Genomic DNA, 14488 nt, shown 5'->3' with positions numbered 1-14488 from the left:
AGGTGTCCGAAGGATAGTAAATTTTTACCTTTTTTTTCATCGAGAAAAACCAATGTCTGTATATGCTAAATTGAACGAAAGGAGTGCTAATAGAACCTAAACTAACCTCATAGGCATACCTTGTCCCTGTGATGGTTCGTGAATTTTTGGGGCTACCTGAGGATGGTTTCTGGGGCTAACATCAAAGGTTTAATAATTGGGTAACAGTGTGGTATAGTGAAAACACATTTCTTCAAATTTACAGAAGAAACTACTTACGGAACTGAGTTTCTGTAGACTTTTCGAAGCTCGTGGAAGTGTTTTCTCCCTTCGTTCAACTTATTCGGCCGGAAAATCATGTATTTCCCAACATAAATGTATCTACGATGCACCGTGAATCAAATGTTCCGTGCGTTCAATTATGTAAAACCCTGTTAGTGTAGCAACCACGTGGTAGTTCTACAAGATGACGTGTGAAGGTTGCATTGTCATTTTTTTCTTTTTAAATTTAATTTTCTATGCCTAACCTAACTGAACCTAACCTAACCTTCCGTGAATGGTTTGTAGATCAATTTTCGCTTAAACACCTTCTGTGTAGTATGTGCCGCATTTTTCGGTTAATAAGTGAATTTTTTTTTTCCAATTTAATTTTCTGTTTTCCTAACCTAACTGAACCTAACCTTCCGTGAATGGTTTGTGGATCAATTTTTGCTTAAAAACCTTCTGTGAATAGTTTGTGCGGTATTTTTCTGTTAATAAATTTGGAAACACTGCATATCAGCTGACAAAAGACAATGTGAGTCAATATTTGCCCACCATATTGTGTGTAACGAAAGCGAATTAGCAACGAACAATAAATACTAGTAATGTGAAAATTTACGCTTCTCTCAGTGAAAAAAGCAAAATCCCACGTTCAAAAATGTTCTGCTATGCATAACAGGTAAGTTCAAATGTAAATAATTAGGAAATAAACGAGGGTAAATGTATGTTATATCGGATATTTTCAGTTTCAAATGGTTCGTACTTACCAATTGTGTATTGCGGAACATAGTTGAAGGTGCCATTATGCTTTTTACACGAAAATAACTTTGATCTTTCACATTACGAGTAATTCTTTTGGGTCCTTTCTTCCGTTGCGGAACATACAATATGGCGCGCACAGCTGTGGATCATCGCGCGTCGTGCTTGTGTTTTGTCGATTTGGAGTGGGTATGCAGTGTTTCAACCTTCATAACCGAAAAATACCTACTTTCGTGTTCATTATGTCATAACAAACCATTGACGGATAGCCCAAAAAAATAATTCACGATAGCCGCACGAACCATTGATGGGTAGCCCCAAAAAACATTCACGATAGCCCCAAAAACCATTCACGATAGCCCCTTGGACCATTTCCGGCAAGGTTAGGTTAGGTTGGGTTAGGTTAGGTAAGCATAGTTTAAAAAAATCTCGTAAAAAAAAAAAGACATTTGGAAACACTGACGAGACCGCATGACTTTCGACGTTCGCACCATCTGCAGGTACATAATGGAAACAACAGCATAATGTTGTGGCTTTGCACAAAATGCAAGTTTATTATATCAAAAGTGCTTATTTGTTGTTCTGGTATGCATATGAGGTAAGTAGAAATCATTTTGGTAAATTTCTCGTATCGGACAAACGGATTTCTTCAAATTTACAGGAGAAATTACTTACCGAATGCAGTTTCTTTATACTTGTGGAAATTCGGGGAAGTGTTTTCTCGCATCGTTCATTGAATTTTGCTGGTTAATCATCTTTTTTTCGATATAAATGTGTGACCGTTGCACGAGAGCTCGTCCATCGATTTACTTCCAGGTGGATGTAGCCTGTGCATGATGACGTAATCTGGGCCAGTTTATGTAACTGGTCACATTGACGGTAGCCCAAAAATTCACGATAGCAACACGGACCATCACGGAGACGAGGTATGCCTACTAGGTTAGGTTAGGCCTGTTAGGTTAGGTTCCATTAGCACTCCTTTCGTTCAATTTAGCATATACAGACATCGGCTTGAAGCAGAAGAAATCCATCTCCAGTATATTTCCCACACTCCTCCTCACCGGTAAATAATGAGCAATTGTGCCGATCGCGGATCACTCAATTTCGCTTATCTTGCACTTTCTACGCGTGGTGGGGTGGAAACATTGCATATGGACTACGGTGCTGAAACTGTGACGGCCATTTCACGTGTTACGGAAGGGAAGAAACAACCAAGAAAACTTACTCGATATGTCGCAAATATAGCTATTTTCGGTGAAATAAGCGAAGTGCCACCTTCAGCAGTGTTTCTCAATGCAAAATACGTAAGTATGAATAACGAAATCGGTACTACTTTACTATACCGGAGACACCTATCAATGACTTATTTCGCAATTTTTTACATTGATAACGTACTATTCTGCGTTGCAGAACATTTCTTTAGGTGAAAATGGATTTCTAACGAAAATAATGTCTATTTCTTACATACGATAGCCCCACGAACCATCACGGGGACGAGGTATGCCTACTAGGTTAGGTTAGGCCTGTTAGGTTAGGTTCCTTTAGCACTCCTTTCGTTCAAATTAGCATATACGGACAACATCGGAATTACAAATTCCACGGCATCTTCCACACCCGGCAACAACGTTCACGACACATCATGTTGTAGCAGCAGCAATAGCACGTATTGTGCTCTCGTGCAGAAAGCAAATGGCGGCAGCAGTAATAGGGCGTCGGAAATAGATTTTCGTAGAAAACCACATGCATTCGCATTAAAATGGATCAAAACTACATTCCCGAACATCAACAACGCTACAGAAAATGCTTCGCGTAAGTACTGTCTCCTGTAAATTTGAAGAAATCCAGGCTAGAGTCTAGTTTACATCCTTCTTGTCCACTCCTTCTTACCCGTTTACGTCTTTCTTGTGCACTCCTTCTTGCCCGTTTACAAAACCGTGCTAGCAGACAGCCGGCGCTCTGGCATCCGTAGAGTAAGTAAGTTTTTCTTTTTACACTTTCTGTCACTAACCATTCACGGGAACGAGGTATGCCTATGAGGTTAGGTTAGGCCTGTTAGGTTAGGTTCCATTAGCACTCATTTCACCCCTAAATATGTGCTTCATCATCGAAAAATGTCCTCAGTACGTTCAATCACGCATATCCGGACAACATCGGTTTTTCTCTATTTTTTCCTCCAGGAAATTTTTCCTCTCCCTGGGATTTACTTTGTTGAATTCCTTAAAAAATAACCTTTCCAACGATATATGACACGTATTCTTTAGGAAAAGGACGTAAACTAGACTCTTACCGAAATGCGTCCCTGGTATAGTAAAGTGTTACCCTGAAATCAAAAGAAGTAGGACATTTCAGCTGTTTGTCCGATTCGAGAAATTTACCATGATTTTTATTTGAAAATAAACGAGTTTAATGTGTCTCCGGCTTATCTAACTGATTCCAGTTTTCTAGTGCAAGGAAATAATAACAGTACACAAGTTGTCCAAGACAATTTACATTATTTTTTGTCCTACATCCCGTGTTGCATAAGCAATGGAATTAGGTTTGATGCGAACCAGGTGTCATCTTCTACTTACTGATGTTTTTCTTGTAATTCATGATCATCACACTTTGGGAAACAGACTGAATGAAAATAGTGATAGAGAATTTCCCTACTATTTATTTTGCCGTTGGGTGTACTAGTAGCAGGTCAAGTTCATTGGATCCATTTACTGCCTGCCACTTGGCAAATATGAAAATTACTACAACCAACCAATATTCATGTCTCATGTTTTCACGAACACAAATTAATCTCCTTTTCAAATAATTAATCCAAGTGCAAAATTAACAACGTAAAGTACACAACAAAACTAAATCACGAACGATCAAAACTGGTATACACAAAGGAACATGAATCTATCTCTGTGAAATGAATACTCACCATGAAAGGTTGCATAACAGAAACCATGTTAATTGTAAATATTCGATGCTAAGGTAAATGTTTTCAAAGTAGCAAAAGCTCTATTCTACAATATAAACCACTATTTTTATTAAGTTTGCCGTAATCTTACACCTAAATTAAACTTGGTTCACCATTACAGATGGTGATAGTGACAAATTTTCAGTGTCGTTCTTGTCAAACGTTGCTAGTGCATGTATTTGCCATTTTGCAACTGTTGTGTTGTTCAATGTTCTTTCATTTGTATTCGTTTGATTTTACATTTTTCCCTTCAACCCTCCGCTTCTCCTAACCCCTTCTTCACCTAGAAAGTATCGAAGTATAAACTTCCTAAACGAATATAGTGCATCGACAAAGTAGTCACATCTAATTTATACAACGCTATATTTCATAATTTCAAACTTTTCCGCTGGTGCACCACTGATGCACGCTTCGGCGTTCCGTATTTCACCAGAGCGCACTAAAGTATGCCAGTACATTAATTCCCACCAATCATAAACTTGCATTTTTCTCAAGCTTTGTAACATCCTTTTAGCAGACTAATTACGTGGCAGGAGCAAATTTTGACGCTCATTCTTACTGTTGACACGTGCGTGGCAGCAGACTCGGCCTTAAAATTATCCGATATGCCATCTGGTGAGATTTTCATTGTCAGTAATACATAAAAATTACGTTCTGTAAGGAAAATATCTACATCCAGGGGAAGTTTGTTGTAAATTTCTGGCAGCCTGTAAAACAAGGAGCGTTGTAGAAGGGATAGCCTAGTGGTCGGATTGTGGAAGAGTTGCAGGTTGCACGTTTGCCTTTGGGGTACCCTAAGTGTGAATTTACTGATTAGGAGATCTGTTCTGATTTTGCCAGTTATTATCTTGTATAAAAATTTCATGTCAGCCAGATCACGACGAAAGGATGAAGAGTGAATATAGAGCAGCCATGGTGTCTGATTTGAATAAATGTCGGAAAGATGGTATTCTATGGCTAACAATGGCAAGAAAGAAACTGAGAACAGAATCTATTCTGGTAAGATTGGTTTTTGAGGCCATTGCCCAAATTGGGGAGCAGTATTCAAGGATGAAAGATTTAGAGAATAAGGCAAGAGATGATAGGTTTTGAACTTCACGAAATCTGCATAGAAGACCAAGAAGGCGCATGGCTTTTTTAGTGGTAGCTATAATATGATAATTAAAAGTGAGTTTTTCATCCATGATAATACCTAGGTCCTTTTGAGTGGAAACTTATTGGATTGAATTGTTTTCAATAGCATACCACTTTGTTCTTTTTTAGGGAAAAGTAAGAAAATAGCATTTCTGGCGGTTTAATTCTAGATTTCACTAGACCACCACTTAACAAGTTCTGTAGAGCATTTTGAAGAATCATCACGTCATGATGCGATGAGATCTTGGAGTTTACAATCATCCGAAAACAAATGTATATTGATAGGGAGAGAGGGAGGTTTATTTGCCTGAAGTCAGCTGGGTTTTCAATAAAACATCATCCATGCATGTTTTAGCTAGAAAATGAGATGCCTCACTTTGCAACAAATGTTTTGAGCTCTGGTGTTTTAAACCTTTCGGTATGACGCAAATCATTAAAAACCTACCTGAATCACAAGCGCCTGTACAACAGTAGACGTCATTGTTGTGGATGATCCAACTACTGATTGATTTGGTTTATTTTACTTCGCTTTTCTACCACTTTTGGTTAATCGCGAATATGAATATGAGTGATGATATTGATGAAGGGACACTTACAAAGAACACCCATGCTCACGCCGGGATTCGAATCAGGGGCCTCTGTCGTCTTGGCACGCTGTGCAAAACACGGAGGTGGATGGATGATCCAACTATCGTACACTCTACTGATGTAACAGTGCCGATTAGTAATTCAGACCACTGTTTATTACATCTTGAGAATGTTGATAAACATTTTAAAATAATTTTGTCCAGAGACCATTCGATGTTAAGAGTTTTAAAATGAATGCTAAACATTTATATTGACACAATATTAAGCAGTTAGATAATAACGAAATAATAATAATAATTAAAAAATAATGGTTTTGCAGGTTAAGTAGTAGAGCAGCCACAGGCTGAACTTCTACCACGAGGACTTTACCAACTTATTTCACAAAAACTGTGTTGATCTTTCAGTTTTTAATGCACAAATTAATGCGATAAATTATACAATGCAGTGGCCATTAAGAAGTGGTATATTTGAGTTTGGTAAAGTTACGTCAGTCAATATTGCATATTGTAGCATCACATAGCACGAGTGGCATGAGTGCGAAGAACCGGGTAGGAATTCTACCGCTGTCGTCTGCTTCAGAAGGCAGGAAGGGTCACGTGAACCAATCACGTAGCGTAGCGCTCTGTTCCGTACGCTTGCATATGAGAGAGCATTTGCACGCGTGCTGTAGAGATCCAAGCTTACCCTTCAGAAAGGCAGCAAGGCATATATAGACTTTTACGCCGAACCTGCCCGGCATCCGGCTAGGAAAGGGATTGAAAGAAATGCTAGAACGAGTGTTGTTAGTGGAGCGTTGCAAGCGGATCGCGAAAAATAGCTATTATAATGCCATGAAGGTCAAACATATATGAAATTAGTCAAGTTTTACTTTATATTTACAGCATTTACGCATATTTTAAATTTGAAATCGGGGAATGCTGGGCGTACTATAATGCTATGCCACTGCACATTACATGGCATGACTTTCATTCATGTTACAACAGGTGTTCAAAGTGGCTTTAATGGGATGCAATGCAAGCGTCCACATGTCTCATTATGGATTGCCTCACTCATTCGAATGTTTTAGCCTGTACCCAAATAGCGTCACAGGCTACACGGACATGCTCTTCAAGGATCTGCACATCAGAAACTGGCTCAGCATACACAACACTTTTCAGATGCCCCCACAAGAAAAAAATCAAGGGGGTTTAAGTCCAGCGATCGAGCGGGCCATGCCACAGGGCCTCCTCGTCCGATCCATCTTCTGGGGAAGATGTTGTTGAGGTGTTGACGAAGAATAATGCGAAAGTGTGCTGGCACTACATCATGCATCAGCCACATTAACTGTCGTATTGCCAAAGGGCACATTCGGAAGCAAAAGAGGCAGTGTTCTGCAGGAATTCCAGATACGTCTGTCCGTTAAGGTGTTGTGGAAGAACAAATGGTCCAAGTAGGTGGTCGCCAATAATCCCTGCAAAAACATTGATACTGAACCGTTGCTGATGAGACGATTCAACCATTCGAGGATTGGCTGTAGCCCACAGATGACGATTGTGTAGGTTGACGATGCCACTACTACCAAAGGTCGCTTCATCGGTGAAGAGGACTGACGACATAAATCTCAATATGGTGGTGGCCTGTTGCAAAAGCCAGCGACAAAACCGTTCCCTTGGAGCAAAATCCACCGGTGATAATCCCTGCACACGTTGCAGGTGATAGGGATAGTAGTGGTTTTCATGCAGGATACACAACACCGTTGCTTGGCTTACACCATGCTGGCGGGCCACTTGCCTGGAGCTTGTACTGGGGTTGTTCTCAATATCGTGTAGCACATGTTCCTCCAGATCTGATGTATGCACATGCTGCGGCCGCCCTCCATGTTCGCCTGTATGAGAGGCCCCATTGGTGCTGTCTGACTGGGTACGTGGCTCGATAAATCCGTGCGGCCTCTTGACCGTTTCCATCTACTTGACCATATATGAAAACTATCTCAGCTTGTTCCTGGTATGAATAACGAACCATGATGCTTCGACGTAACTCTAATCACACGATCTACAACACAAAAATGCACACTGGGAGTGTTGTTATGAGAGGATGATGTCGTTCTTCAGTACCATCTACCTTGGCAAATATGCATTTCCGGACATATGTTGATATGAACTTTTTTCTTCCTTTTCCTGTCAGGAATCACCTCCTGAAGTTTGTCCCTATAGTTTCTGTTCACCCTGTATAGTGTCAAGTTGGGAGTTATCATCAATAGCTCTGGCAGCATGCGAAAGTAAGATGGAAAAATTTGTTAGGCAAGAGCTGCCTGAAAGAAAACCATGTTGTGTAGTATTGATATACAGTAACGTAAACTGAAGTAACCTGTTTTTGATGATTTTTTTTCACAAATAATTGATAGTGGCGATAGAAGTGAGATTGGTCTATAGGATTTAACACATTTTTTTATCTCCAGTTTTGTGAATGGGCACAATGTTGGCCCATTTGAAGTTTTTCGGAAACACACCCTCAGAGAAACATTTGTTGAGTAAGGCAGACAGGGGAAGAGTCGGCAGTTTTACGCAGGAATATTGTGGGGATTTCATCTGGACCTAGGCACCGGTGGAGGGGCAATGAAGCGAGAAGGTATTTTACTTCCTCGGGGGACATTTTGACTGAAGATAATGTATGTGAGGAAAGACAGAATTTAAGTGGGGGAGAGGGTCGGAAACTGAGGGAGGGGAGAACGAGAAGTTCTCATGAAAAAAAAAACATTGAAAAGTTCGGCTCTATCTTCTCCACTAGCAATATCAGTATTATGAACAATTTCTTTAGGTATACGTGGGCTTTGTTTTCTTGAATTTAGTAATGTGAAGAATCTCTTTGGATTTGTAGTACATTCAGTTGTTATGTTATTTATATGTTCACTATATATTTTTTTCAGTAGGTATTTTAAATGACGTCTGTCACAATACGTACTGTGAGTGTGAACATTAGGGTGCTGCTTCCATAGGTACCAAGCCTGTTTTTTTTATTTCTTAACACTAAGAGAACTTCTCTATCAAACCAGATGGGGTATTTGGTATATCTTGGTCTCGCAGTGGGTACGAAGTCTTTTATACGTGGTTTCACCGTGAGAACGAATCCATGTCCACATATGTATGTGATAAACAACTTTTGCTGCTTAAAATAGACCCAAACATGTCAGTGATAATACAACTTAAACATATTTCACAAGGGTTACTGCCAGAATATATTAAGGAAATATATATCCGAGAGTATGGGTCTGTGCATGAACTTTTACAGGATTTGAAAAATTGCAATACTTAGTGTGTAAATGCAAATATCCATTAGATATAATAGAAATAATGCAGCGATGCAAGTAAAATAAAAACATAAGTCCAACAACCTCAAATTTTCCAGCAATTTCTATATACCTAGGTATATATACACATCTCCTCACAAAAAGTTTGGAATATTGTTATATTAGGCATTGTGTGATAGGCACAGCCTTCGAATTCAACAACACATGCTGTCTGTCTGTCTGTTGGACGTTTTTGTGTTTTTGCTAACATATGCCACCGTGCCCAGGCACGTTGCCAGGGGGAGGGCTCAAGAAGCCCCTCCTCCCCCGAGATCCTACAAATACTTTCCAATTTAAAAAGCATATTGTGGGAATTAAATTTACTTCCTTAGCAGGATTAAACATCTTGTAAAATAAGTTGTAATTGTATTAAGAAATTCATATTCAGTGCTTCTAGTCCCCCACTTTTTCGGTGGATGCTGATATGGAATGAGCCCTCCGAAATAAAATTCTGGCTACGGGCCTGACCGTGCCTATCATCTATTGCCTAATATAACAATACCAAAAACTTTTTGTGAGGAGAGTATATATGTATATGAAAATAGTTGGTTTACGGGAGGCGTACCAGGTAACAAGGGAGAATTCACCACTGTTGGTTATGAATCATTTTCATATATAGACAATAACAAAACAGTGGGTACACCAAAAATCTTTATTGTACATAAATAACTTTTTTTTGTTTTTAAATCACAGAGACTTAAACAAGAACCTCTGCTGCCTCTTGCAATTCTAAACCCTCCAGGGTGTAAGCCAGGTTTTCTGGAATAGCATCTTCTTCATTATCTCCCTTCCACAGCACTAACATATACTGACAGCGTTCAACATCGTTCGGCTTCTTATTTTCAAAAAATTCAATCTGGAAAGAAATATAGGAAACATTTTAGTGCAACAAGGGGAACAAAGAACGTTCATACTTTTAGGGTCATGTTATTACAGAGGACTGTTCAAATGTGCTGCAAGGAAACCCGATTGCACAATATTCATTTGAGGACAGAGACAGTGGAGGATCCTGACGTTAAAGTTGAGGGGTGCAAATTTCAGTCGGGTCACCTCACTGAGAATCAATTCTAACCTACATATTGCAATGTTTTATGTAAACAAAATATAATAACGCAAACAGGATAAAAGCTGACTTTAATATGCTATAAATTAGTGTATTGTTTTGCAAAAATTGGGGTTCAGGGCCGGAATAAATGTTATTATTGTATGTCACTATCATAATTCCTCCCATTGCCATGGTACACTGAATGACAAGATTAGATCTAAATTGAATAAACAGACAAAAAGCTATTCTCTCAAAGTGCCTCGGGATCACCTTCTGAGGCACATTGCACAGTGATTCGTATCCAAATTTAAACTGTAGGTCCAAATCCAATCAGCCTATAGTGAGCATAAAGCGGACTTTAAAAAAGTTTTATCGAGCCTGTTAAACATGGTGATAAAAGACGGAATATTTGAATCTTTAAAAATATTAGGCACAATAATATCCAAATCGTGCCAGTTGGGAGGGGTAATCGACCCTATTGCCCTCCCTGTGGATCCGTGCCCGGACAGAGACCTGCCAAATGTTTCACTCACCAAAGGTGAAACAGTTAACTATCTGGCTACTCCAGAAGACCTCAGGCATGTCTTAAGACACATTTTTTTATGATCACAGACACAACATTTTGAAAGTACGTATTTGTTACCCAGAATCAAGTTATTAAAATCTTCTTTCAGTGCTTAGATTCCATTCTCTTACACAACATCCTTCACACTCGGGAAATTTTGGACGATATCGATAACTGATATTCTATCACTCCCAGTGTAAACGGTGTTACTGCAGGTAACAGCAAAATGTGAAGAATTAAAATGTTTTATCAATAAAATAACAACATTGTTAAATACGTTAACCAATAGCTTTGCCGTCGAGTAGATATTGCAGAGGACATTTCTTCTGCAGCCAACAGAAGTGAAGAGGGAGGCCGTTTCCGCTAACCTGAAGAGGTAAAAAGGGGAGAGAGTGCCAGTACAAGGGGGGAAGAGTGGGGGATAACTTTGGGACAGTGTGCTATGGGGTTATTCATATGCCTGTTCAGGAGCTCAGTTGCTGGTCAGGCCTGCTGGCACAGGCCAGTGTTGTCACATGGGATTGGCAGAAAAAGAGCTAAATCCCACATAAAATGGGGATACTATTTCTGTGAAGCAACAAGAGGTAGACTGCAAAGCCAAGGCTGCATTTAACTACAACTGAGACCGGTCGGATAATAAGACGAAAATATAGTTCCTTGGTGCGAATTGTGATTTGGACAAACCTTGCACCAAAGAACTAAGTTGGCAACAGTAGTACGTACAGCTGGACTTCCATTCCACAATCTGCTGGAGGAGAGGAATTCTGTCGTCTGCACACCGAACAAACGTCAAACTGGCACGAGAAATGTGTGGTTCTTCTTCATTCACTTTCCATCTCATTTGCAAAGAAACAGAGATGAAGAATTGACACAAATCATTGGATTTTGGTGGTAACTGTCTCACGAGTGGTAGTTCTTGCTAGGAGTGTTTCGGGGTAAATCACTGAGCGGATTGCAAAAAAAGGACGAAATGAACAAAAATCTAGTTTGAAGGCATCCTTTTTTTCTGGGAGGGGGGGGGGTTGTAGATGATAACGTCTAGCAGAATAATTGTACTGATGGCCGGTAACACTTTTGAAAAAGTCACGCCACTGACCAATCCGATATAAAATTCCAAATGGTCCTTGAAGACCCTGAATAGATCATTGACCTCCTTAATAGATGCTTGTTTTGAGGTTTTGAGGTGAATGCAATGCAAAAGAAGTTGTATATTTAAACATAATTAATTTTTTTTTAAAAAAAATTATAATTAGCAGAATTTTGCACTAAATTATATAAGATACTGTGCTTATAGATATATCGGATTGGTAAAATAATCGGTAATTTTACTGATATGCCTATATCGACTGCTACCGATAGAGTACCGATTAATTTGTCCCATCCCTACTATTTAATAGTTTAAATAGCACATCCTTTGCTATTACAAGAGGTGACTTTTCATAATCTTCTTAATTGCATCATCAGAACCAATGAACTAATAAAAAAAAAAAGAACAAAACCAGTGATTGAAACTAAACACTGTGCTTAAGTATATTCAAGATTATATGATGTCTGTAATCATATTTTTAACTTCTGTCAACAGATGCCATGATTGTACATTTTCTTGATTGCTTGCACTCATGTTTATATTTGGTACGGTCAATAAATAACCGGATTAATGCCGTGAAAAAGGGAAATAAAGTGACAGAGCGATGAAACTTACGGGATATGTAGGCCAGGCTGGGGTATGCCACACGTCTGCGAGACGAGTTCCAGACCACGTCGCTAGGTGGCAACACTGGCAGGGAAGGGATATTGCGTATGTGCAATGTGCCTCCAAGGCTCCAGTCAGGGCGTTCAGTGTCAGGTGCCACAAAGGAGGCTCATTGATCTGTAATACAGTTTTTGACGGCAGAGGGAAACACACCAGGGAACATTTACGAGGGTATAAGGTCATCAACGGCAGAAATGGACTTATCCGTAATGGCACATTTAGGGTACCCACTACATGCCGCATCAGATACTGTTGTACATCCTGCTTGAAACCGAACCGCCCATTCATACACTTGTGTTCGGGACATGCACTCACCACCATACACAGCAGTCATACACTCGTAAATGTTCTCTGGTGTGTTGACTGACTGGTGCCTTGGAGGCACATCGCACATACACAATCTCCCTTCCCTGCCAGTGCTGCTACCTAGCGACGTGATCTGGAACTTGTCTCGCAGACATGTGGCGTACCCCAGCCTAGCTTACATATCCCATAAGTTTCATCGCTCTGTCTTGCTTTTTCACGGCATTAACCTGGTTATTTATTGACCGTACCAAATAATTCCAATTCCTTGTTTCTAATTTATTACTAGCGTTGACCATCAATTTTAGCTGTGTTTGTCAATTTTAGGTTTGTTAAGATGTTTGAATTGCAACTTTTAACTAGAAGAAACAGAAAATCATGTTGCTCATTGGATAAGGGAAAATAGGAGTCCCACAACACGATTGAGTGAAGTGGTTCATTCTGCAGGCTGCAGATCTTACCCAGTTTCCTCATTATTAAGGACCTAAAAATAAACAAGAATCAATGGTGCTGTTGCATTCAGCTTGTACAAGTTGAGCACAAGATTCATGTGTTTACAATATTGATGCAATGATATTTTTAAAACAGTGACTTGAAACTCGTATAGATACATGCACAGCCGTAGTTAGAGCTACTGCCAAGTCATCTGACCCTTCTGCCCTATGAATGAGAAAGCTTTCTGGATTCTATCATCTGCTAAACACTGCTCTCCCTACACTTGTTCACCCTTCACTCTCACTTCCCAAAATAGAGACGAAATGACAGCAGGTCTTAACCTCTAATTCATTCCTCTTCCTCCTACATTTACAGCAACCCTTCTGCTAAACACATTCCTAGTCGACCATGACTAATTACCAGAGAAAGAAAGAATAAATATACACTGCTGGACAAAAAAAACCGGACACTTGCATTTTTTGTGATAACGCATAAATTCTGATTCGAAGGCTAACTAAAGGTTGCAGAAATTATTGGAAATAAGAAAACCTGAATATATTGAACAGAGGGCAAATTAAAATTTATTGTTAATAAGACAAATTAGAACAAAAACTAAAGTTACAGAAAACTTCCAAAAAAAAAAAAGAGAAGGAAATCTTACAAATATTTTTTTTTAATATTATTAACTGGTACTGGTGGGGTATATAAGCTGTGTAGTAGCGGGTGTTACCTCCCCTGACATCAATTACAGCTTGTAACCACCGTGGCATACTTCGAATAAGGTTGGCAATCACTTCCTGGTCCAATTGCTCCAATCCTTCTTTAATAGCAAGTCTTATCTCTTCAATTGTTTCTGGAACTATTGCGCGATTTCTGATATGTCGTTTCAGTTGATCCCAGACATGCTCTATCGGATTTAGGTCCGGACTTTGTGGTGGCCATTCTAATCGCAACTTCGTCCAAGTACTCTGTGACAATATTCGCAATGTGAGGATGCGCATTGTCATGCATACAAACAAAGTCCGGTGCATATGGTACTACATGATCTGCCACACATTCTGTAATATACCTGCAAGCTGCCATTGCCCCATTCTCTACAAGAACCAACTCTGTACGTCCTTGTAAAGAGATACCTCCCCAGACCATGACACCACCGCCTCCAAAAGGTGTTATTTCAATGAAACAACATTGTGCATAATGCTCATTAGGACTTCTATACACATGTTCACGCCCGTCTGATGAACGTAGGTTGAATTTTGACTCATCGGAGAATAAAACCTTTTCCCACTGCTCCACATTCCAATGTAAGTGTTTTGTAGCAAATTCCAGTCTTCGTTTCCGGTGACGTGCTAACAACCTGGGACCTGTAGCCGGCCTCCGAGGTGATA

The 14488-nt window shown here is 39.7% G+C and overlaps 2 protein-coding genes across 4 annotated transcripts in view; both read right to left on the bottom strand.

Moving 5' to 3' along the window:
* LOC146004965 (armadillo repeat-containing protein 8-like) overlaps nt 1-4088 on the bottom strand; it is a 57270-nt gene extending 53182 nt beyond the window's left edge. For all 3 annotated transcript variants that reach the window (XM_083144039.1, XM_083144040.1, XM_083144041.1), the window contains exon 1: nt 3914-4088. In XM_083144039.1, coding sequence (XP_083000165.1) covers nt 3914-3940 — 27 coding nt within the window. In that variant the 5' untranslated portion in view covers nt 3941-4088. The remainder of the gene's footprint in view (nt 1-3913) is intronic.
* A 5559-nt stretch (nt 4089-9647) lies between these two features.
* The window catches only part of Hpr1 (THO complex 1-like protein Hpr1), a 53206-nt gene continuing 48365 nt past the window's right edge, over nt 9648-14488 (bottom strand). Inside the window, exon 14 of the mRNA XM_083144098.1 lies at nt 9648-9855. Coding sequence (XP_083000224.1) covers nt 9697-9855 — 159 coding nt within the window. The 3' untranslated portion in view covers nt 9648-9696. The remainder of the gene's footprint in view (nt 9856-14488) is intronic.

Source organism: Lepisma saccharinum, chromosome 22 (assembly GCF_977018435.1).
Source record: "Lepisma saccharinum chromosome 22, izLepSacc3.1, whole genome shotgun sequence".
In the NCBI taxonomy this organism is placed as follows: domain Eukaryota; kingdom Metazoa; phylum Arthropoda; class Insecta; order Zygentoma; family Lepismatidae; genus Lepisma; species Lepisma saccharinum.
The sequence above is the reverse complement of the archived record's forward strand: the minus strand, read 5'-3'. Positions and strand labels throughout refer to the sequence as shown.